The sequence below is a fragment of the Nannizzia gypsea genome, genomic scaffold (genome assembly GCF_000150975.2).
Source record: "Nannizzia gypsea CBS 118893 supercont1.6 genomic scaffold, whole genome shotgun sequence".
NCBI lineage: Eukaryota > Fungi > Ascomycota > Eurotiomycetes > Onygenales > Arthrodermataceae > Nannizzia > Nannizzia gypsea.
In genome coordinates this window covers 1,356,481-1,377,614 of record NW_003345196.1, presented here as the reverse complement: position 1 = coordinate 1,377,614, position 21,134 = coordinate 1,356,481, and the positions used below count along the sequence as shown (strand labels likewise).

The following is a 21,134-nucleotide window of genomic DNA, read 5'->3' as shown; positions in this document are numbered from 1 at the left end:
CATCCTTGCCCTGGTAGCCAAATATGTGCCCGTCAGCATCCTGGAGGACCCCATCTTCATCGTCGTCTGCTTCCTGCTCGTGGGTGCTCCTTCGGCTCTGCAGCTGGCTCAGATCTGCCAGATCAACAACGTCTATATGGGCGCCATGTCGAGGATCCTCTTCCATTCCTATGTCATATGGTAAGTCACGCTCTAGTCCCTAGTGTTAGCATTAGTATCACTAACGTAAGACCCGATCTAGGATCCTCCCGTCGACGCTTATACTCGTGATATCAGCTCTGCAGGTCGTCCAATGGGCCGCCAACTAGTTTCTTCTTCTTCTTCATCTTCTTCATCTTTCATTCACTGGTATCTTTTTTCTTCCCTTCTCCAGCTGGGGCAGCCCTTGCAAACGGCTTCATCATCATCATCATCTGCATCTTTCGGTTAGTCTGTATTATGTCTGGTCTCTGGTCGTCGGCGCGGCAAACAAAAAGGGGCTTCTTCTTGTTTTCTAGTAGTGAAATGGCAGCTTCATGGATGTAACTATTTATCACGTAAATAATGCAACAACATCGACTCCGGCTCCAGCCTTCATCGCGTTCCTCCTTCGGCTTTTTATATCCTCGAGGTTTTCGAGTTTGAAAGCAACAAAAAAGCAAAGCAAGTCACATGATGCTCCAGCCTTAAAGAGGCAAAGCGCCTTTCCTGCATAAACCTGCCTTATCGGGCCACAAAGTCACATGCTTCACCTTCTTTTTTTCTTCTTCTCGCTTGATTTTTCTTCGTCTCTTTCGACTTCTTCAACTTCTTCTCTCTTTCTTCTTCATCTTTGTCGTTCTTCATCGACCTTTACGACGTTCTCTTTCGCTTGTGTTATATGTTTACGCAGTTGAGTGACACTGACGGTCAGATTTAACTTACATACGGCGCACAGAGGCCTTCTGTACGATCCACGTTGGGCTCCAAGGATCAAATGTCAAGCATCAAGCTTATGTGTATTGAGCCTCCACTCTAACCAAGCCAGTACCCGACGATCGCTCACACAGTCCTCGCTTGCTCGCTCGCTTACTCCGTACGTGGATGCAGAATTCTCTCTCGCCTTCGTTTCTCCCGCCAGAAGAACCGACAAAACCCTGCAGCTGTCCAGGCTGTCTGCTGATGGTAAGAAGTGGCATATCAAGGCATCGAGGACAGGAATCAAAAGAAAAAGAAAAGGAGAAAGGAGAAAAAGAAAAATAGGTGAAAGGAATACCGTCTAGGCAGATAGCTATCTATATTCATTATTAGATTGTTGGTTCTCTTCTTTTCTGGAGACTGTTAGAAGGGTTGCTTTGCTTGCCTGTTCTATAGTTGCTGGCCTACGCCTGTTTCTCTCTCGCTATTTTCTTCTACCAATCCGCTCTCTGGACTCTTGACCTCCTGTTGGATAACAAATTATTCCGTTCCGGGTGATATCTTCAGAAGGTTCTCTTCTCTTCTCCTCTTCTTCTCTTGTTCACTCTTTTGTTCTCCTCTCCTTTCTTCTGCGCGCATATCTACTACTATACCAACCAACCATAGTCTGCGCGCGCCAGCATGGACAGCTCAACACGCCCACCCACGCAGAAGAGTCTTAGTGAGTCCCTGTTTCACACCCCTTCTTTCTATCCGTTTGACTCTCTTTCAGCTGCTGTAGTGTTTGTCAGTCTGTATGGTATGCTTGTGTTGCTTGTTGGCAGTTGGCGATATATAATGGCTGGAGAGTGCTCTGATATAGTCTACTTTCTTGTATCAGATTACATTTCTAGCCTATTGAGACTGAATTTCAAGGAGACATGTAGTCATATATATAATACTGTGCCCTACAGTATAGAAAGAGAGAGAGAGAGAGAGATTACTTTGCTAACATTGGCCTGATTAGCTCTTAATACCAAAAATATAGAGCCAACAACCATACCAGTAGCACCGACATCAGCACCATCAACAGCACCTGTAGCAACTCAGCAAGGGGAGGATCAGCAGCAGCAGCAGCCTTCTACAGCAACACCAGATACCCCGGGGACCCGAAAGACGTTCCGTCCAGGCAAAAAAGGAGTTTCTACTCGACCAGGCCTGCCAAAGTCTTCCTCTGCCTCTCTTAAGTCGGTGTCGAGCCAGATATCCCATCTAAGCCTTGACCGTTCAAATAGCGACTTGAGCATAAGCAGCAATGCAAATGCAAATAATAACACCACTGGATTGCCAACGGTATCCACATCCACAGACGAAGACCCGCTATCTTCGTCCCTCTCATCATTCCCGGCCTTACCACCACCCACATCTGAGCCACAGTCGTTTCTCTTCCGCAGTAGTACGGCGGATGATGTCAGCATACAGGCTCAGTACCATGCTCTGCTAGGCCAAGTTCAGCAATGGCTGCATCAGGAGAAGTCAAAGCTAGGCCTGCCATCTGCATCCACAGCTACATCTACGGCAAGGTCCCCACGCCTCCTGCCACGATCTACTTCTGCGCCTATCAAGGGGGAGCTGGCAGCTGATGATTCTACAACGGGAGCTCTACAGGCACCAGAGTCAACTCTTGCATTGGAAAAGTTGGAAAAAATCCTCTCCCAGTATTCCGCAGATGGATTGTCTGGATCATCCGGGACTCCTTGGAGACGAAGAAGAGGCGGTTCATGGGGCCAGGGGAAGCGAGGTTATGGCTTGAAGGGCCTACGACGTGGCTCGGCTTCGGATTCAGATTATACTGATAACGAAATGTCAGTCCCCAGTGCCGATGTGGTGCTTGATAACTCCAAGACTCTTCTATATTCCGGTGGCGAGGCCGATTCGGATCTTGATATGCAACCTGAAGGCAGCAAACCGTCTACCAGCAAGGATAGAGAGTACTGGCTGTATTTCAAGTCCGAGATCGTTCGGTTGACGCATACTCTTGGATTTAAGGGGTGGCGAAGGGTTCCTCTTGACGCAGGGGGGGAAGTTGAGGTCATTCGCTTGAGTGGTGCTCTCACAAATGCTGTCTATCAAGTCTCACCGCCGAAGGATATGTCCAAATATTCTCAATCTACATCCAGTCAGGGCCTGATTAGAAAACCTCCTCCGTAAGTGAAACCCCCTGTGCATTGCACGACAGATCAACGTCACTAATGACTAGTAGAAAACTTCTTCTTCGCATCTATGGCCCTCAAGTCGAGCATCTTATAGACAGAGAGCATGAGCTTCAAGTTCTTCGCCGTCTGGGGAAGCGGAACATAGGCCCACGAGTACTTGGAACTTTCAAGAATGGCCGATTCGAGCAATACTTACATGCTCGAACGCTGACCACACGCGACCTACGTATACCAGAAACATCCATCCAGATTGCCAAGCGTATGAGAGAGCTCCATGAGGGTATCGATTTACTACCGGAGGAGCGAGATGCCGGCCCTGGCCTATGGAAGAATTGGGACAAATGGGTTAACCGGTGCGAGAAGGTGATCACCTGGCTGGATAGCGAGATCCTTGCAGACCATAACGAAGGGAAATCGGCCAAAGAGCCATGGAGGAAACGAGGATTCGTCTGTGGTGTTCCCTGGCAAACTTTCCAGAGTATGGTTGATAGGTATCGCCAATGGTTGGTTGTTAGCTTTGGTGGAATAGAAGAGATTACCCGTCGGTTGATTTTTGCTCATAACGACGTGAGTTTCTCCTTCCTCATCACCCTCACACAGCTTTAGCAATGACTAACAAACGGTGTATAGACACAATATGGAAATCTTCTTCGTCTCGAGCCAAGCGGCGAATCACCGTTATTGCTTCCCGCCAACGAGCATAAGCAGCTTATCGTTATTGATTTCGAGTATGCGGCAGCCAATATGCGAGGAGCAGAGTTTGCCAATCACTTCGTAAGTCCAGCATTGTCTCTATATATAATTCCGCAAAAAAAAAGACACTAACGTCTATAGACGGAATGGTGTTATAACTACCATGACGAGGACCGCCCCTGGAGATGCAACACAGCATGGTATCCGACACTTGAAGAGCAAAAGCGATTCATTCGCGCGTATCTCACTCATCGACCCCGTCTTATCTCTGAAACATACAACAATGCCTATCCCTCCGGCCAGAATATCTCTACAAGCTCTGTATCAAGCACCATGACCACACCAGGCCTTAGACCAACATACTCGAGCAGCCCACGCGTTACCCCCTTCAACCTAGACGCATATACCCCTTCCGTACCCTTCTCGATAAGCGAAGTCGACCAAATCGACGAGGAGCTCGAGGTGGAAGTACAGAAACTTCTGCAAGAAGTCCGGGCCTGGCGCATAGCTAACTCAGCCATGTGGGTTGCATGGGGTATCGTGCAGGCCAAGGTCCCCGGTCTCGAGGCCGCAGTTCCATATACTTCAACAGCCGATGCAGCCAACAGCAATGAAAACGAAGGAACTACGACGAGTAACGAAGAAGATATATCTACCACGCCAACGCAGGAAACGGTTGATGTGCAGCAGATGCTAGCAGCTACTGACCAGGCCCTGCAGGAAGCTGAGGTAGATGAAGCTGCGGACGAATTTGATTATCTTGCCTATGCACAAGATCGAGCATTGTTCTTCTGGGCTGATGTCCTGGCTATTGGGTTGATTAAGGAGGAGGAGCTACCTACAGAGATGCTCGAGCATATCAAGAGATATACTGTTGATTATTGATTTGCTTGATATCCTTTCTGTTGGGTTACTTATCGATCATGGTAACTATTCTTTTGCCTATATGTATGGTTTAATTGAGGGTATGCATGGTGTCCATAATGCCATATACTCAAAGTAACGATGATCCTATTTCTTAGTTGTAAGTTTTTTATTATTCGAAGTGCTCTGATTTATATATTCTCCCATTCAATAAACTGAACAGTTATATAGAAATAATAGAGTAAGTGCAAATATATGGAAGAGACTCCCCTTTACTGTCTATAGCCTGTAAAACGAAGAAAAATATGTGACTGCTGTGTGGCTAAATAACCCACTCCATGCATTGTTCGATTGAGTCAGCTCGTTAGTTATAACAGCTTACATCTCGCGACGTTCGACTTTGCTTTTCCGCCCCGGAATAGCCTGAATACCCATTATCAAACCATCAAGCAACATTGAAATGGCGTTTCCAGCACTTCATATAGTCGAACCCAAGGATGCTCACACACATACGGCCGTCCTCCTCCACGGCCGTGCGAGCAACGGTGCTGAGTTCGCTGAAGAGTTCCTTGACTCACACACGTCCGAGAAGAAGACCCTACCAGCCCATTTCCCCGGCTGCAGATGGGTATTCCCTACGTCTCGAGAGCGCTGGAGCGTCGTATTCGAGGAGAACCTGACGGCCTGGTTTGATATCTATTCTCTTGTAAATATCTCGGAGAAGCAGGACCTTCAGGTCGAGGGGCTGAAGGAGTCTACGGCATATCTACTGGACGTCATAAGGAGTGAAGTCGCTCTTCTTGGAGGCCGAAGCGACAGGCTTGTGCTCGCTGGGATGAGCCAGGGCATGGCAACGGCTCTCTGGACACTGCTGTGCTCTCCTGGACTGATCAAGGGTAGGATGGGAGGCATGGTAGGCATGTCTGGATGGTTACCATTTGCCGACGAGATACTCGATCTGAATCCTCAGTCTCAGTCGCAGCCTCAGTCCTTACGAGAGATGATATCGACTCAGTGTGGAGAACACATTCAAGCTACAAATGAAGAGGTCAAGAGGACGCTGTCTACGCCTGTGATACTGCTACATGGGGCGGACGATGCCTGGGTGGGGGTCGAGCTCGGTCGACAGGCCCATGCAGGCCTTGTCAAGCTGGGGATGCCGGCTGTCTTCAAGGAGTATACAGGCGCAGATAACGACGGGCATTGGGTCAAGGAGCCGGAGGGCGTCGATGATATTGTCCGGTTCCTGATGTCAATACAGGAGGAAATATTAGTAACTGAACAGGGCAGACAACCCCTTCAGTAGCATTCGGGAAACTCCTCACAATGTAACGCGCAAAACTTGCATCTGCACTGGGGTCATGGATCGTGGATCTTGGACCATGGGATTGTTTTTTGACGCTGTGGTCGTTAGTGTTTGCCCGGATGCAGGCCGAAAAAGCAAAGAAGGGGAGATCAAGAAGAAGCTGGGGGGCTGGCTCAAGCAGTTGCCCTCTCCGCTCGGCGGGCATCGATGCATTAACTATTTATACCGCCAGCAATGCCGCCGTGTATTTTTATTTTGATCTCACATCTCATGGCCTGAAGGTTGACGGCCGACAGACCAGAATTTAACCAGAGAATACATAACTAATTACCTAACTAGTATTCTCTGTTGGCGTCTGCTGTGAGAAGAATCAGTATGTTTGGGCGCACACTCGCCCTCGCTGCAGTCCTTGCTACGACTGCCGTGTCGGTTGCTGCGTCCCTTGAGAAATGTCCCGGATACAAAGCGTCCAACATAAAAGACAACGGACACACTCTGACAGCAGACCTGAGGCTCGCCGGCAAAGCATGCAATGTTTACGGCGATGATATTAGGCAGTTGAAGCTCCGTGTGGAATATCAGACCCGTAAGCCACTCACCCTAACAACCGTACAGAAGCAGTTCATGCTGACAGGAAAAATAGATGAACGGCTACATGTTATCATTGATGACCCCAAGGAAGATGTATACCAAGTTCCTGAGTCCGTGTTTCCTCGGCCAGAGTCTGAAGAGAACGTCGGTACCTCAATGAAGTCAGCTCTCCAGTTCTCCATGACCCAGAAGCCATTCTCCTTCAAAATAACCAGACGAGCTACCGGTGAAGTCCTCTTTGATACATCCAATTCTCCTTTGGTCTTTGAATCCCAGTATCTACGGCTTCGCACTTCTCTGCCGGATGAGCCTAATTTGTATGGACTGGGAGAGCACAGTGACCCTTTACGCCTGAAGACTGATGGCCTAGTTACTACCCTGTGGAATCGAGATGCCTTTGGTATTCCTCCTGGGACCAACTTGTACGGCTCCCACCCGGTCTATTATGACCATAGAGGAAAATCAGGTACTCACGGCGTCTTTCTCTTGAACTCCAACGGCATGGACGTCAAGGTAGCGAGTGAGGATAGTGGTAATGGGAAGAAATACTTGGAATATAATACTCTGGGAGGCGTCTTTGATTTTTACTTCATGGCCGGGCCGACTCCAAAGGAAGTTGCTTCTCAGTATGCCGAAGTTGTTGGCTTGCCGGCCATGATGCCTTACTGGGGGTTCGGGGTAAGACTTCCAGGCGCATCATACCATAATTTCTCTTCTTCGAAGATGTGAAAATCTCAATACTGACTAAATCTAGTTTCACCAATGCCGGTATGGCTACCGGGATGCTTTCAATGTTGCTGAAGTGGTCTATAACTATAGCCAAGCGGGGATTCCCTTAGAAACTATGTGGACGGACATTGACTACATGGATGGACGTAAAGTGTTCACGCTGGACTCACTGCGCTTCCCCATAGACGAGATGAGAGCCCTAGTAAAATATCTCCATGATCATGATCAGCACTACGTTGTCATGGTAGACCCAGCAGTGAGCTACGGTGATAATGACGCCTTTTACCGAGGAAAAGAGCAAGATATTTTCATGAAAACTTCGAATGGATCAATCTATAAAGGTGAGCTATACACTCCTGTCTCTTTTGTCTACCCTGCTAAGTTATGTATAGGTGCCGTCTGGCCTGGTGTCACTGCATTTCCTGATTGGTTCCATCCTGGAACTCAAGATTATTGGAATAATGAGTTTAAATCGTTTTTCAACCCTGAAAAAGGGATAGACATTGATGCCCTCTGGATAGATATGAACGAGGCTGCCAACTTTTGTGACTGGCCATGTTCTGACCCTGAAGGATGGGAAAGAGACCATGATCTACCACCAACACCCCCACCAGTCAGGCAAATCCCAAGGCCACTACCTGGATTCCCCAGTGAACTCCAGCCGAGAAGCGTCAAACTTGTCAGGCGCAATGGGGTCAAAATTACAAGCAAGGCTGGCTTGCCAGGCCGTAATCTCATCGATCCGCCATACAAAATCCACAATGAAGCTGGATCTATCAGCAATAAGACCATGGATACCAACTTGATTCACGCCAACGGTCTAGTTGAGTATGATACTCACAACCTTTATGGAACCAGTAAGTTTGGACATCTGCTTCTCTGTATACTTTGCACTAAGATTCCATAGTGATGAGTAGCGTGAGTCGAGAGTCCCTTTTGGCTCGACGTCCTACGAAGCGGCCCCTGGTGATCACTCGAAGTACTTTTGCTGGAGCTGGAACTCATGTTGGACATTGGTATGCATTTAGTTACCTCCAAATGTGTTGCTATGCTGACCAGATCTAGGCTTGGTGACAATCTCAGTGAATGGAGCCAGTACCGGTTTTCCATTTCCCAGATCCTTCAATTTGCGGCCATATACCAGGTCCCCATGGTAGGAGCTGACGTATGCGGTTTTGGAGGTAACACTACCGAAGAACTGTGCGCTAGATGGGCTATGCTAGGTGCCTTTTACCCCTTTTATAGGAATCACAACGATATTGCTGGCCGAGACCAAGAGTTTTACCGTTGGGAATCAGTAGCTGAAGCAGCAAGAACAGCCATTGGGATCAGGTATAAACTTCTTGACTACATCTACACTGGTTTCCATCGTCAAACACAATCTGGAGACCCCATCTTGAAACCCCTTTTCTACATTTACCCTGAGGATAAGGACACCTTTGCCATTGATCTGCAGTTCTTCTATGGAGATGCGTTACTGGTTAGCCCCGTAACTGAGGAAGGTGCCACAAGTGTCAAGATATACCTACCCGATGATATCTTCTATGACTTCTATACAGGAAAGCCACTTGAAGGAAAGGGAGAAGTCATAACAATGGACAATATCCCGGTTACTCACATTCCACTACATTTCCGTGGTGGACAGATCGTCCCAATGCGCGCCAACAGTGCCAATACCACCACCGAGCTACGAAAGCAGCCATTTGACCTTGTTATCTGTCTCGATCGTGAGGGTAATGCAGAAGGTAGTCTCTATCTAGACGACGGCGATTCCCTTGAGCAAGTACATACATCCGAAATCAACTTTAAGTACCATCATGGCGTCCTCAAAATCTCTGGCAAGTTCGACTTCCAGCACGAAGAAGGTTGGGATATCAAAAATATCTTTGTTCTAGGGTACAAGCAGAACATCAACGCGCAGGACAAAGGAAGCAAGAACAAAGACACTCAGTATGATGCGATACTGAACAAGTTAACTGTCAAAACTGAAATTTCACTTATGGGCCCTTCTGAGGTTACTCTTCACTAGACAGTATGAAAGTGAGAGTATCATTATATCGGACATTGAACATATACTTTAGTATACTCAGTCAATACCCTATACCTCCGTTAAGGAGATTTTGATACATGTTCCTACTCCCCTTAATGCTCCTCCTTTCAGTCTAGGGATTTACTACATGGAATATCAAAGCAAAGCACAGCATATAATATCTAAATTCTGGCTCCAAGGATATTGAGACGGGCTTGTTAGCACCTATGTTCATAACCATAGCATTAATCTCACTTATCAGATTTGATAGTAGCCCCTGAACGTCGTCCTGCTGCACTCCTAGCCATGTCCTCGAGGTATTAAAAAGTCTCCAACCTCCTTTTGTTCACTCATAAAACAAACAAAAACCACCTTCCAGTTCAGATTTGAACTTCGACTTCTACCAAATCCAGTCTGCAACCTATCCTCAACGGCTCTTGAACCTTGATCATGGCCCGTAGCAAACGCAGTGGCACTTCTGGAACCCCCAAACGCAAGAAACAGAAAACAAAACATGCACTGAGAACCAAATCAGCTTCGGCTCCGGCTCCATCTACAGCTTCGCGCCAGGAACCCGCTCCTGAAGTTAAGGCCAGAGGACCGTTGACAAAAGAAGCCCTTGAGGCATTGAATAAATTCGTCATGGCTCATCCTAGTACAGAGGCTATGGATGAACGCGAGTCAGGGGTAAAGACGAAGCTTCGCTATGCTCCTGAATACTTCACTTCATGCGGCTTCATTGAACAATGTGAAATGCAACATATTGCTCACCACGGTGGTTTTGATATGTCTGGCTTGAGAATCGTACGTTGATGTTCTGTTTTTCATACGAATAATTGACGCTCCGTAGAAACTAACGTTGTTGGTAGGCTTTGCATGACCAGACCCACGACTATGCTTATATTGAGCATCCCGTGGGAGAAGCCGGCCAGGCAATTGAACCTTTCGAAGACGACGAGGATGATGTCGCTGTCTATGGAGACGAGAAGGATGGGGAAGAAAACGATATCGATGACATCCATGTTGAAGGGGGCGTTGATATCGATGTCAATCTAGCCGGCAACCACGCAGCCCAGCTTGCTGCCAACGAGATCTGGCATGAGCCACGCGACATGGTCTTGGATACCACTGCAGATGGGACTCTTGAGCTTCGCCGCTCTGCTGCTAGACCACCTTCTCCAGGTCCTTCTGACGAGGAAGAAGATCCTACCGCCGGCTTGCCAACGTACTTTTCCGATCCATCTAACTTGGACCTGAACGACAAGGCTCAAGTTCGCATTGCCATTGAGGAGACTGCCATCATCATGAAGGCTCTTTTCGACCGTCTGCAAGTGCTGGAGAACGAGAACAAGAACGAGAATGAAAATGAGAACTAGTTCAAGGAGACAGGTGTCTATCGTGTTGAGTTATGTATGTCCGAATAGGAGATGCTCCCTGACAGAACATGGCGAAATGAAAGAAATGATAAAAAAAAAAGGATGCATAGTGGAAAAGTTTCTCATCCAGGGGTATCAGAAGTTGGGCCATGAGAGCAAAGGGTCAATATTGTGTCTTAAAATGGCTCTTTCGAGCACATCTCTCCTTCGATAATCTGAATGGTGTGATTAATTTTAAAAAACAAGATCAGTATACAAGGCAAGTTCGCTATTCTATGTGCATCCAGAGAAAAGGACACTATCAGCTATTAATTATAATATTCAAAATGAGCTCCGCAGTTATTTGTTGGACATTGGGACATCTGCCGGAAGCTCTTGCGGCGAGTAGTCCCTATCAGGGAGCTCAGAAGGCGCCTGTTGACTGACTCCAGCATCCATCTCCGAGGGGGTATCGTGGGGATGTTTCTTGTCGTCGGCTCGCTGGTTCGTATTAACAAGCGGCAATCCTGCTTTTGAATCTCTATCCTTATTTTGATTGCGCCGTTTGAGGAAGAAGAATAGGCATAAAGCAGCTATGGCTAGGAAGGCAACAACTCCAACGACTATGCCGGCGATGGCACCGCCACTCAGAGAGGAAGCATCGTCATTATCGCAGTTGTCTGAGCCAGATTGAACAGTGACCAAGTCCGTCGCCGTTGTTGCATTGGCCTGCCAAACAGTAAACTCCTTCATGTCGTTGTTAACGTAGATATAGGCGGATGTAAGGAACGGTTGGCCTAGATAAGACATGGCTTCGCTCTTGATCTGGCTAAAGTTGATAGTCTTATTGCCGTCGGCTATTTTCTGGGCCCCGTCATCGCCGATCTCGATGTTTGGTAGGACAAGTTGATGGTTAGGAATGGTGATCTGAAGTCCGGAGGAGAGTGTGAATGTGATATTACCGGCAAACCTGGACACGTTAGTTTCTATACAGTCTTGTACATTTTGAGGGAGGGAGTTGGTACATACACATTCTCTGGCTCATAGGCCAGGCTTGTAGGGTATATTCCTGTTGAATGCTCAACAGTCTTTCCTGGGAAGGCCTTCTTTAAGTTGCCGAAAATGTCCTCCGGAAGAACGACGCTGGGGTTGTCCGGTTTGATGCAGGCGCGCAATGCGGAACCCGGCGAATTGAACAGGCTGGTTTTGTTCCCATTTACATGATTGACCACGATATTGCTCAGATAGACGAGTAACGAACTCGGACACCCAACTCCATCAGAGAATTTAGTCGTTAGAGGTGCGCCTCCTGCCGTCTTCGCCTTGTCGTATCCGCCCAGCACCAAGCTTCCATTCATCTGGTTCTCCTTCTCAACTCCCTGCCAGCCCCAGAATAACGACCATGATCTCGATGCAATTTCCCCGCGATCAAAGAGCCGGTTAAGAAAGGTTGAATTTGGTCCGAGGCCTATGTTATTCTGAGGTATAACTCTTGGTTTTGGAAAGTAGATTGGGAACTGGTCGAGTAATATATCTGATCCCACCCTCAGAGTATCAGTTCCCCTTATATCGATGGTCCCGCCTGCCGGGCTCTTATCCGTCTGATCAGGATCCGCCGGCGCCCTCCATGATGTCGAGCTTGCATCATTGAAAGACCCTCCATGTACCCAAGAGCAGGCGGGCCTGCTCAGATTGCCGCACGGAAAGCTCGTGTTCCAGAAAGATGTACTGTTCCAATCACTACGTAATTATGGTACATTAGCAGTTGTTCAAATGCAGTCTCTGCGATGTCGGATATTCGTCCATATAAAAGTGACTTACCCATCCAGTGCAGCGACCATGGTCTGGGGAGGAGTTCCGAATTCCACTGCCAACCCCCATCGCACAACTTCTCGATCAGAGATCGTGCCATTCCCAATGGGCAGAGTCAACGGTGGTACTGCATCGCAAGCAGATCTGACCAGGCGTGAAAATGAAATTAGGAGGCACGCGCAAGTCAAAAGCAGAGAACAGCTCATCTTGAAGCCGTTACTCCCTCTGATAGCGGTATAAACACAGCCAACAGCCACTCACAGACGACCAGATGCGTTAGATTTTCAATGGAGAACCAGTCCTTCTCGTCGCGGCTGTGTTCCTGGATTGCTTTCTCGAGGGTGAATAAGAGGAAGACCTGAGGCCTCCGTCCGTCCATCCCTTTCGCCCAGCAATGTATCAACTGGTGATCCTTCGAAAGCTAAGCCTGCCATGTTTGGCAGGGATAGACATGAATGTCGTATCGCACGACTCAGCCAGCTTGAAGAATCGCAAACTGGTTCACGCATTATTAGTTACCGTGTATCACAGGTGGTTAACTAAGTAAGCCGCGGCCTTACTGCCATCGCTGATCACGTCCTATATACGCGGTTAGCAAAGAGCCATAAACTCGATAACCATCAAGGCAAGCAAGCCTTACGGAGTACGCCCTACGAGGAAAATAATCTTCACCCAAATTCTCTGCCCTCTGCTTCAGACTTCGATTTCGAGGCCAATTTCCGGTGCTGAGCCGTGATCCCTGCGATGTGGAACAGCGGAGGACTGAGCCTGCTCGCATTTGTCAGGCTGCAAATGATTCATGGATCCCAGCTTGGCGATGGCGCATTTTAAGTGGATTGCGTTACAGCCGCGAGCAAGTAGCGCAAAGGACGTTGATATATCTAGTGGCTAGTCGTGCGCTGTTGTTGTTGACTGTCGCTCATAACTAGAGAGGAAGCGGTTATGTCTTGTTATTCGAGTGTTATTTTTTCAATGTCTACGAACGAGAAACTAACTACATGCAGGTCGAGACAAGGGTTAGTAACGAACTGATGCACAAAGATGACAGGAATACAGTCATCAGTGTTCCGGTCTTTAATCGAATTCCAAGAGTTAGTAACTGCAGTGGCGGAATAATTATACAATGCTATGGCCGAGCCAGTTTGGCTAATGCTTGAGTGTACGGGTATTTGGACGGTTGGCGCGCTGGATAACTAGATAGAGTTATCTATAATGATACGGATGACCTATGAATACTCGAGTCAGGTTAGCATCGATCTATCAAGTCGACTCGGGCTCGTCTCTCATGCAGCTCATATTCAAGATCTCCTCATTAACAGCATACCAGCTGTGGTACAAGAGTAAGAACTGTTGCCGTGTATTATACACTGCAAATCCAATGAAACACTGGGCAATAGGCAGAAACAAAGGGAACAGCAGAAGTCAAGTAAATATCAACTTGGCCATCACAAACTAGCCTTCCCCCTGGACTCAAAGGGCTGGAACATAACCAAGATGCCAGCGGCTATGAACAAGGCACCGCTAACATATACGGGCGCAGCTGTCTGAAGATTAGCAAACATGGCAATAATGGGGGCCATAACGCCGAAAATGCGATTTGCTGCAGCAGTCAAAGCATTGCCCGTTCCTCGGTCCTTGGTAGGGAAGATCTCAGGCGTATAGGCATAAAGAACAGCATACATGATGTTGCTCATGAAGTTGTAGGCACAGTTCTAACCAAGAAGTGCATCAGACGTCCTGGCCGTAGTAGAGCAGAAGAGAAATACGCCTGTCAACGAGGTGGAAAGAGAGAGGGCTCCTTGCGGCCAATATAAGGTATCTCAACGAGGATACCTCCGATGAGAGAGCCTGGTATTCCCAGGGCTGCAATAATAAGCGAGTTCCGGTATGTGATGTAGGTAGAGCTGTCACCAAAATCCGCACCTCGAGAGGCCTGGATAAATGGCAGAAATGCGTTGTACAGAGGAAATCCAAGACCAATGAACGCCCAAACACCGATTATAACTGAGGTTGAAAATGCTAGAAGAGGCGATCCAAATAGTGCTCTCACATGCTCGAAGTCAAATTTCTTCAGGTGCCCGCACTGCAGCTTTGGCATGCTCTTTATAGGGGGCCCAATACGAGCAAGGTCATCGATAGTGAGGGTAGAAACTTTGCCGCCTCGTCTAGCACTTCATGCACGACACGGACTGCTTCTTCATCGAGGCCTTTCCCATCAGATATTCGGGGACTCGAAGATAGTGAAGCAAGTGAAGCGTAAAAAGACATGACAAGTGATACCCTCCCATAGCAATCAGGAAGTACCTCCAACCCATGTTTGCAGACCTAGTGCATTCGGAATGCTCCTGGCAGGAATAATTCCCGAGCAATGGCCATGCAATTAGGTTCGCCAGCACTTGTGCCAGAGCCCAGTCGATAGAAAGGATGGTAAGCAGGTACTGGTGCGTTGACGGCAGAAATTCAAGGAAGATTGCGGAGTCAACGGGTAAGTTGCCTCCTACTCCAATAGACCACAGCGCGGCAAAGGCTCCAATGGCAGCAAAGGACGGCGAGCCTGCTGCAGCCAGCCCAAACACAGCAGTTATTCCAATTGTCAGGTTGAAGGCCCATTTCCTCCCGTACACGTCGCATCCAAATCCCCAGAAGACAGCACCCACCAGTAACCCCAAATTTTGTGCAAGAGTAAGGAGCGGAGCCTTTGATGGCATAAACTCGTTCTTCACAGGGGTAAAGATGAGTGAGGTAATGACTGGCCACATGTTGTCACTAGCCCATCCAAAGCCGATTACAATGAATAGCTGCCATTGATACCACCCCATCCCAATGTCGAGGATGGCCTTGTTCAGCAACAATGCTTTGGCCTCGTACACCGGATCCATGCTGCCCTTAGGGATAGTGGCCAAAAGCTCCTCGTTCGAGGAGACATCCGTCAGTGTATCGTCATAGCGCCCATTCTGCTTCGGGTCATCCCTTGAGTTGCTTGCCGCCATCTTGCAATGTATTGAAAAGAGATAGTCTATAGTGAAAAGAAGAATATAGCAAAATAAGGATTAATTGAAGTGAATGGAATATGTGTAGGGTAAAAAATCACAGCCAGAAGGAAGCCATATATACGAGGAGGCAGAAGTAAACAAGTTATACGTCCCGCGTTCTCTTCGGGGGAGGATAATGGTTCAAACCAGACATGGAGCGGATCCTTCCACTTATTTAGCATATGGAGGGGCACACACTGGCACAACTAAGTGTCAGACCATCTTAGTATAGATTTAGTGCCTCACATGCATTTGCCTGAACGTAGTTCTAGCCAGCCACCCACGGGGGTAGGATAGAGCAGGTACCCTGGAAGCGGAGAACTTCCAGCACTGTCGCCTAAAATCAGCGGGCCCGAACCTCTCAGACAGGCCAGGAACATCTCGCTGGCGGAGCAGCAAAGCAGTGAGGGTGGAGAGTCATCTGGAATAGCCGGGCAGGCAGCTTCTCCCGGTGCTCTTCGAGGAAAACACGAAAAGAAAATAAAGTTCACGATATCAATTAAGGTTAATGACTAATTACGGAAGACGTCATAGCTGAATCTTGGCATGTTTACTTTATTTTTCTCGCTGTTCAATTGGTCAAACTTAAAAGCACGTGAGTAACCAACCAAACATTGCAAAGCCTGCAAACACAGAACGCTTAATAAGCTTCATAATTGCTTCTTTTGGAGTATCAAAATTGTTCTTCTCTAAGCCTTCAGCCGAAACAAACAGATCTCGACAAACACTAACACAACTACAAATCTAGCTCGACGTATCCGGGGCTGGGTGGAAGTTCGCCGGTATCCCAGCTCGTCTTTTCCGGGCCCAATACGAACTCGATGGTCCCACCTCCGTTGATATCGTCATGACTCACCCAGCTCTTCGCCCATGGCTTCCCGTTGACCTTGACACTCTGGACGAAGTAGCTGTCATCGCTGAGGTTTTTCGCAATGATCGTGAGCTTTGAGCCATCACCCACGGACACAGAGACATTACTGAACCATGGACTTGAGAGGAGATAGACTGGCTGAGTTACCACGGGGTAAAGACCCAGCAAGTTCCATACCAGCCAGCTATCAATAGCCCCTGCATCACTATTCCCTGTACGTCATGGTCAGATCGAATCATCAAATATACAGCAACAGGAAATTTACCTGGGAGTCCGGACGGTTGAGTGTTATAATACGAATTAACCGTGTCTCGAAGACGAAGGACAGATTTCCACTGCCGCCCAGGGAGATAGTTGTAAAGAAATGGTGTGAAGAAGCTCGGCTCATTCCCTGGGTTAAACAACGTGGTGCCTATAGAAGAAATAGTATCAGATGCTTGTGCAAGTGGCGAACGAATCAAGAAAGTTGAGAATACCTACCCACTGTGTTTGTTCCCCCAGAACCCACATCACCCATACGCAGGCCTGGAACAAACATTTGGTCGAGCCTTCGCTCCATCGTTTCTCTGCCTCCCATTAATTTGATCAGGGACTTCATATCGAACGGAACGGTCCATCCGTACTCAATTGGTAACGCCTCATAGCTATGGGAGCTCCATTCACACTCTCCGCAGTCGAGAGGGTCGTACCCCGGTGTCACGGAGCCATTTGGCCAAGTCGGTGCTAGAAATCCTGTGTAATTGAGACTGCTAATATCCTTGTGCCAGATTTGTTGCCATCCAGCACTCCGGTTCAGGTATTTATCGTAATCTTCTGGTGCTATACCCTTTGCAACTTGGCTCAGGGCAAAGTCATTTAAAGAGTACTCAACCGTCCGACTAATACATCTTCCAAAGCTGGGAGTCACGTACCCGTACTGAAGCCAATCTGGAAGAGCACCGCGGCCTTCCTTTGTGGAACCAGTTGGATCTGCGGGCCCGAAATTATTGTACGGCACTACTTCGGCATTTGTTTTCATTGCCATATACCCATCCGTCCAGTTGATTCCCTTTTGCAGACCTTTGACATATGCGTCTGCCAGGACATTGTCTGCATTACTACCTCCTTGGACCTATGTCTCAATCGTTAGCACATATAATTTTTGATTGCAGAGATGTGAGCATTTTGAATACCCTTCCGTTTGCATTCCCGCTCCTACCATCGGGCATAAAACGCTCGAATCTCCAGATATCAATTAGGGAACGAATCGTGTCTGCTGCAAGCTGAGGCTTGGTTAACAAGTAAAAACTGTTCAAGCATCGAAACGTATCCCATATGGCATAATAATCGTCATAGTAAGGTTCGTTTGACTCCCAGTATGGGTTTTCTCCCGTCCTGTTACTAGGGAGCAGATGTGAACGATATAGGGCGGAATACAACATCGTCAGTCTTGTTGTATTGGTATCCGGTGTAGTCACTCCGCTCAACACTTCACTATTCCACCGGTCCTTTGCATCGTTAACAGTATCATTGATATTCCAGGAGCGTATCTCATTGATGAAATGACACGCTTTCTCTGTTGAAATAAACGAGATACCAATCCTGGACTTCAGGGTCGTTGTGTCCGGTGGAAATTCAAAGACAGCTCCCACCCTATCTGCGTACTGATACCCGTCTCTTCCTCCAGTGCTTGTTTGCTGGCTTGAAAACTTCACTTCTCCCCTAATCTCACTATATGGGTCGGAATACGGGGCGCGCCATGTTCTAGCGGAGGATGGAGCAATATCAAACTCAGCACACATGAAAACCTGGAAATTTGGCCCTAGCATTTTTGTTAGTTGTGGCGTTTAATAGAGAGCCGAAATACAAATACCTTCATTCCAACCACCTCGATAAATTCCATACCCGGTATACCTCCGCCCGCCATCCTGTATCTCTATTTTCCCATTGCTATACATCTGGTTTGCGCTTGGTTCCTCATGAGTTGGCAGGTAATGACTTAGGTCAACCAAGACAAATTTTCCCGTGGAGGATGGATAGGTGTATTGGAGAATTCCAGCGTGATCAGTAGCAGACATTTCTGCTATGATTCCATTTTGGAACTTAGTTTTGTAATATCCAACAGATGCAGAGTCTTTGCCCACTCGAGGTTGCATATATGTCCTGTTGTCGGCGACATTCACATCTTCAAGGGTTGAAAGAGGCATCTGCGAAATCACTCCATATTTCGGTGCACCTCCTGTACCACTCTCATGCAAAAAAGATATAGCAGAAACATTCCCATCGGGTGAGTATCCTGCATTAACGTCAACCTTTCTCTTCTCGTCCACATCGTGGCTATTGAACAAATAAGTTAGGCACGGGTCAATCAAACTCAAATGGTAGTTATTGAAGATGTTATGGACTTACACTATAGTATCAATTCCCACTTTGACTACTCCGAATGGTAACCTGATGCCTGTTAGATGCTTATATTGCTAATGCCAGTCAGCGGATGAAACATACGCTGCTCCTGGGAATACACTTCCGCCATTGTAGGAAGTACCAGCGACACTACCCTCAGTTCCAATAAATAAATCAACGTATCGCGTCAGGTCAATATTATCGCCCTCAGCATTAGATGTGAGCGACAATACGAACTGAAGCGCCAGGATGCCGGCATATTGATAGCTTGTAAAAAGCATCTGGCGATACTCCTGGGCTAAAACGCTAAATACAAAGGCAACCTTATTAGAGGAAAGAAGAAATGCTACTCCTTAGATGGGTGGGAAGTATTTAACAATATATGTTTATCACCTTCGTGTGACCTTATTCAGTCCATTCCGTGCTTGTACTCCGTATCTTCATCCGTAATCCAGTTGGATGCTTTGAGTGGACATGCATACATCGTGGAGGAAAGGCAACCAATTACAAATATAACTGTGATTAAGAACTGAACCGAGGTGGAGATCATCTTCATCTTGAGTACACTAACACATCCTGGGTTGCACTATGTATGCGGATTTTTGGGTGATCGGCCTCCAGGGTATCTGGGGGCTGCAGCCGTAAAAGAGTTCGTATACAGAGTAGTCAGTACGTACCCCCTGGTTCATAACAACATATGCCAAAGAGTAGGCTGTTGGATCTAGAGGTTGCTTCAATGCAAACCATGTTAGTATTATGAGCGGCTGGATGATGCAAATAGCCCAAAGGTATGAGAGCAGATGAAACGTTTATATCATTAACATGCTTACGCAAAAATCTCTACAAACACATCGCTCTAAGCCCTGTTACGGCGCCAAAGGTAAGGAAAATCAATTTCAGTCATCGTACAAACCCAGTCCCATGACTCGCGACTGTAGATTGGTGCGCAGTATAGCCGTTTTTCCACGCCAGAGTCTCCCCAACGAACAATGATATCAAATCTATTGTTCTTCCCTAAACATTCACTGAGTAGCTTCATCTTTTCAGCGGGGGTGTGCTTTAGATGACTCCGAATATATTCGCCTTCGGCGTGCAGCGAGCGAGACACGTGGGATATTTTATAGAGCGTGCTGTCTTGGAGTGAACGTGCTAAAATAAACGTATCCTTGTAAATATATAGCAGCTCAGCACTAAATTCTGAAAGCAGCTGCTCGGTCGTATGAGAAGGGCCGGTGCTCATTGGAGTTTGGCTCCGATGTACGCCCGCCCCTTTGCTCTCATCCGGAAATGGATGCTTTGGTGAATCTGCGGCACTGAGATTGACTCGTGAATTAAGGCTGGGCGATATGCAACAGTCGGTACCGCATGTCTTTGGGTTCTTCCTTAACTCCAGGTCTTCAAGTGTGGCAGCGTATAGAAAATCGGTGATATCAAGAAGAGTGGCGAGGAGTAAACGGCATTCCCCTGAAGCCGCAGTAATCAGTCTTGTGGCGATTATAAGGTACGAGACATCATTCCCATTTTCGTCGAATCCCGAAACTACAGGACACGATTCTTCTTCGAGAACATTCACATTAAGCGGGAACTGCTCTCCCCTTCCACCCGCAGAGCATATATCCTTGGAAGCCGCAACAACTGCATTCCCTGGTGACTTCGTGTCCAGTACGCAAAAGGAGTTGAAGTGATCTAGGAGTTGCACCAGCTCCACAGCTCGTGGAGAAGCACTCCTTGAGATAATGGAACACACTGGGGAACGCGGTGGTGCAGGGCTGAGTCGCAAATTGAGAGATGAAGCCATAGTGAAAGAATACTGTGACCTGAGATTGGAGATGCAGCTTTTCTTCCGGACAGAGGAGGCGGGGATACTAGTATCGCTAGACCGTAGCGTAGAAGTCGATGCTGAAGGAGAAATTGAAGAATCAAGACTCGTTCGAACAGCCGCTGGCTGACTGTAAGGATACTTCTTATCACTTTGGTGTTCAAAGGTGGGTGAACTTTCCAACAGTGGCGAGTAGATTAACCGCCAACCACAGTCTCCGTTTCCTTCTAGTGGGCTATTGGGATGTAGAGCACATTTTAACCAAACACCGTCGGATAACAGTTGTAAATCGGTCCAGGAGTCTCTGCACCGGGGGGTATCGAAACTGTCGTTAGCTATATGTATCCCTGTAGTAGCTGTACCCTCCAAATCATCCTGGTCAGTTGATGGTGTGGAAGCATCCATCTCCATGATGGTTGGGAATGTTGCAGGGCCCCTTTGCTTTCGGCTTGCAGGGTGGTGCAGCCGGCCCCGGGCGAGTGGTAATGGACATGCTTGCTGGGGCCCCGCTCTTGTATTCATGTAGGGTTTCATGTATACAAAACATTAAAACTTAACAATAAGCATACAACTTGCAGCA

At 47.6% G+C, this 21,134-nt stretch overlaps 9 protein-coding genes across 9 annotated transcripts in view; 5 read left to right on the top strand and 4 right to left on the bottom strand.

Annotated features, from left to right (window-relative positions):
• The window catches only part of MGYG_07124 (auxin Efflux Carrier superfamily protein), a gene marked incomplete at both ends in the record, with an annotated part of 2,347 nt that extends 2,039 nt beyond the window's left edge, over positions 1-308 (top strand). Inside the window, 2 exons of the mRNA XM_003171077.1 lie at positions 104-180; positions 242-308. Of these exons, the coding sequence (XP_003171125.1) occupies positions 104-180; positions 242-308 (144 nt within the window). The remainder of the gene's footprint in view (positions 1-103; positions 181-241) is intronic.
• Positions 309-1,557: 1,249 nt separating this feature from the next.
• Positions 1,558-4,649, top strand: MGYG_07123 (choline kinase; the record flags this gene model as incomplete). Its single annotated transcript, XM_003171076.1, has 5 exons — positions 1,558-1,597; positions 1,904-3,062; positions 3,119-3,638; positions 3,702-3,845; positions 3,906-4,649. 5 exons carry the CDS (start codon positions 1,558-1,560, stop codon positions 4,647-4,649), a joined length of 2,607 nt encoding a protein of 868 aa, XP_003171124.1.
• Positions 4,650-5,088: 439 nt separating this feature from the next.
• MGYG_07122 (hypothetical protein) lies at positions 5,089-5,934 on the top strand (the record flags this gene model as incomplete). The annotated part of the gene is made up of 1 exon (XM_003171075.1): positions 5,089-5,934. One exon carries the CDS (start codon positions 5,089-5,091, stop codon positions 5,932-5,934), a length of 846 nt encoding a protein of 281 aa, XP_003171123.1.
• A 375-nt stretch (positions 5,935-6,309) lies between these two features.
• On the top strand, positions 6,310-9,283 carry MGYG_07121 (alpha-glucosidase; the record flags this gene model as incomplete). The annotated part of the gene is made up of 6 exons (XM_003171074.1): positions 6,310-6,520; positions 6,578-7,203; positions 7,280-7,595; positions 7,647-8,111; positions 8,162-8,270; positions 8,320-9,283. 6 exons carry the CDS (start codon positions 6,310-6,312, stop codon positions 9,281-9,283), a joined length of 2,691 nt encoding a protein of 896 aa, XP_003171122.1.
• A 450-nt stretch (positions 9,284-9,733) lies between these two features.
• On the top strand, positions 9,734-10,659 carry MGYG_07120 (hypothetical protein; the record flags this gene model as incomplete). The annotated part of the gene is made up of 2 exons (XM_003171073.1): positions 9,734-10,087; positions 10,153-10,659. 2 exons carry the CDS (start codon positions 9,734-9,736, stop codon positions 10,657-10,659), a joined length of 861 nt encoding a protein of 286 aa, XP_003171121.1.
• Positions 10,660-10,998: 339 nt separating this feature from the next.
• Positions 10,999-12,656, bottom strand: MGYG_07119 (hypothetical protein; the record flags this gene model as incomplete). Its single annotated transcript, XM_003171072.1, has 3 exons — positions 10,999-11,608; positions 11,668-12,378; positions 12,460-12,656. 3 exons carry the CDS (start codon positions 12,654-12,656, stop codon positions 10,999-11,001), a joined length of 1,518 nt encoding a protein of 505 aa, XP_003171120.1.
• A 1,239-nt stretch (positions 12,657-13,895) lies between these two features.
• On the bottom strand, positions 13,896-15,440 carry MGYG_07118 (hypothetical protein; the record flags this gene model as incomplete). Its single annotated transcript, XM_003171071.1, has 3 exons — positions 13,896-14,162; positions 14,276-14,615; positions 14,641-15,440. 3 exons carry the CDS (start codon positions 15,438-15,440, stop codon positions 13,896-13,898), a joined length of 1,407 nt encoding a protein of 468 aa, XP_003171119.1.
• Positions 15,441-16,218: 778 nt separating this feature from the next.
• MGYG_07117 (glycosyl hydrolase) lies at positions 16,219-19,016 on the bottom strand (the record flags this gene model as incomplete). Its single annotated transcript, XM_003171070.1, has 7 exons — positions 16,219-16,565; positions 16,619-16,765; positions 16,834-17,464; positions 17,526-18,154; positions 18,206-18,669; positions 18,742-18,783; positions 18,838-19,016. 7 exons carry the CDS (start codon positions 19,014-19,016, stop codon positions 16,219-16,221), a joined length of 2,439 nt encoding a protein of 812 aa, XP_003171118.1.
• A 271-nt stretch (positions 19,017-19,287) lies between these two features.
• Positions 19,288-20,533, bottom strand: MGYG_07116 (hypothetical protein; the record flags this gene model as incomplete). The annotated part of the gene is made up of 3 exons (XM_003171069.1): positions 19,288-19,368; positions 19,413-19,456; positions 19,645-20,533. The coding sequence occupies 3 exons, from the start codon at positions 20,531-20,533 to the stop codon at positions 19,288-19,290; spliced, it is 1,014 nt and encodes a 337-aa protein (XP_003171117.1).
• Positions 20,534-21,134: the final 601 nt, after the last annotated feature.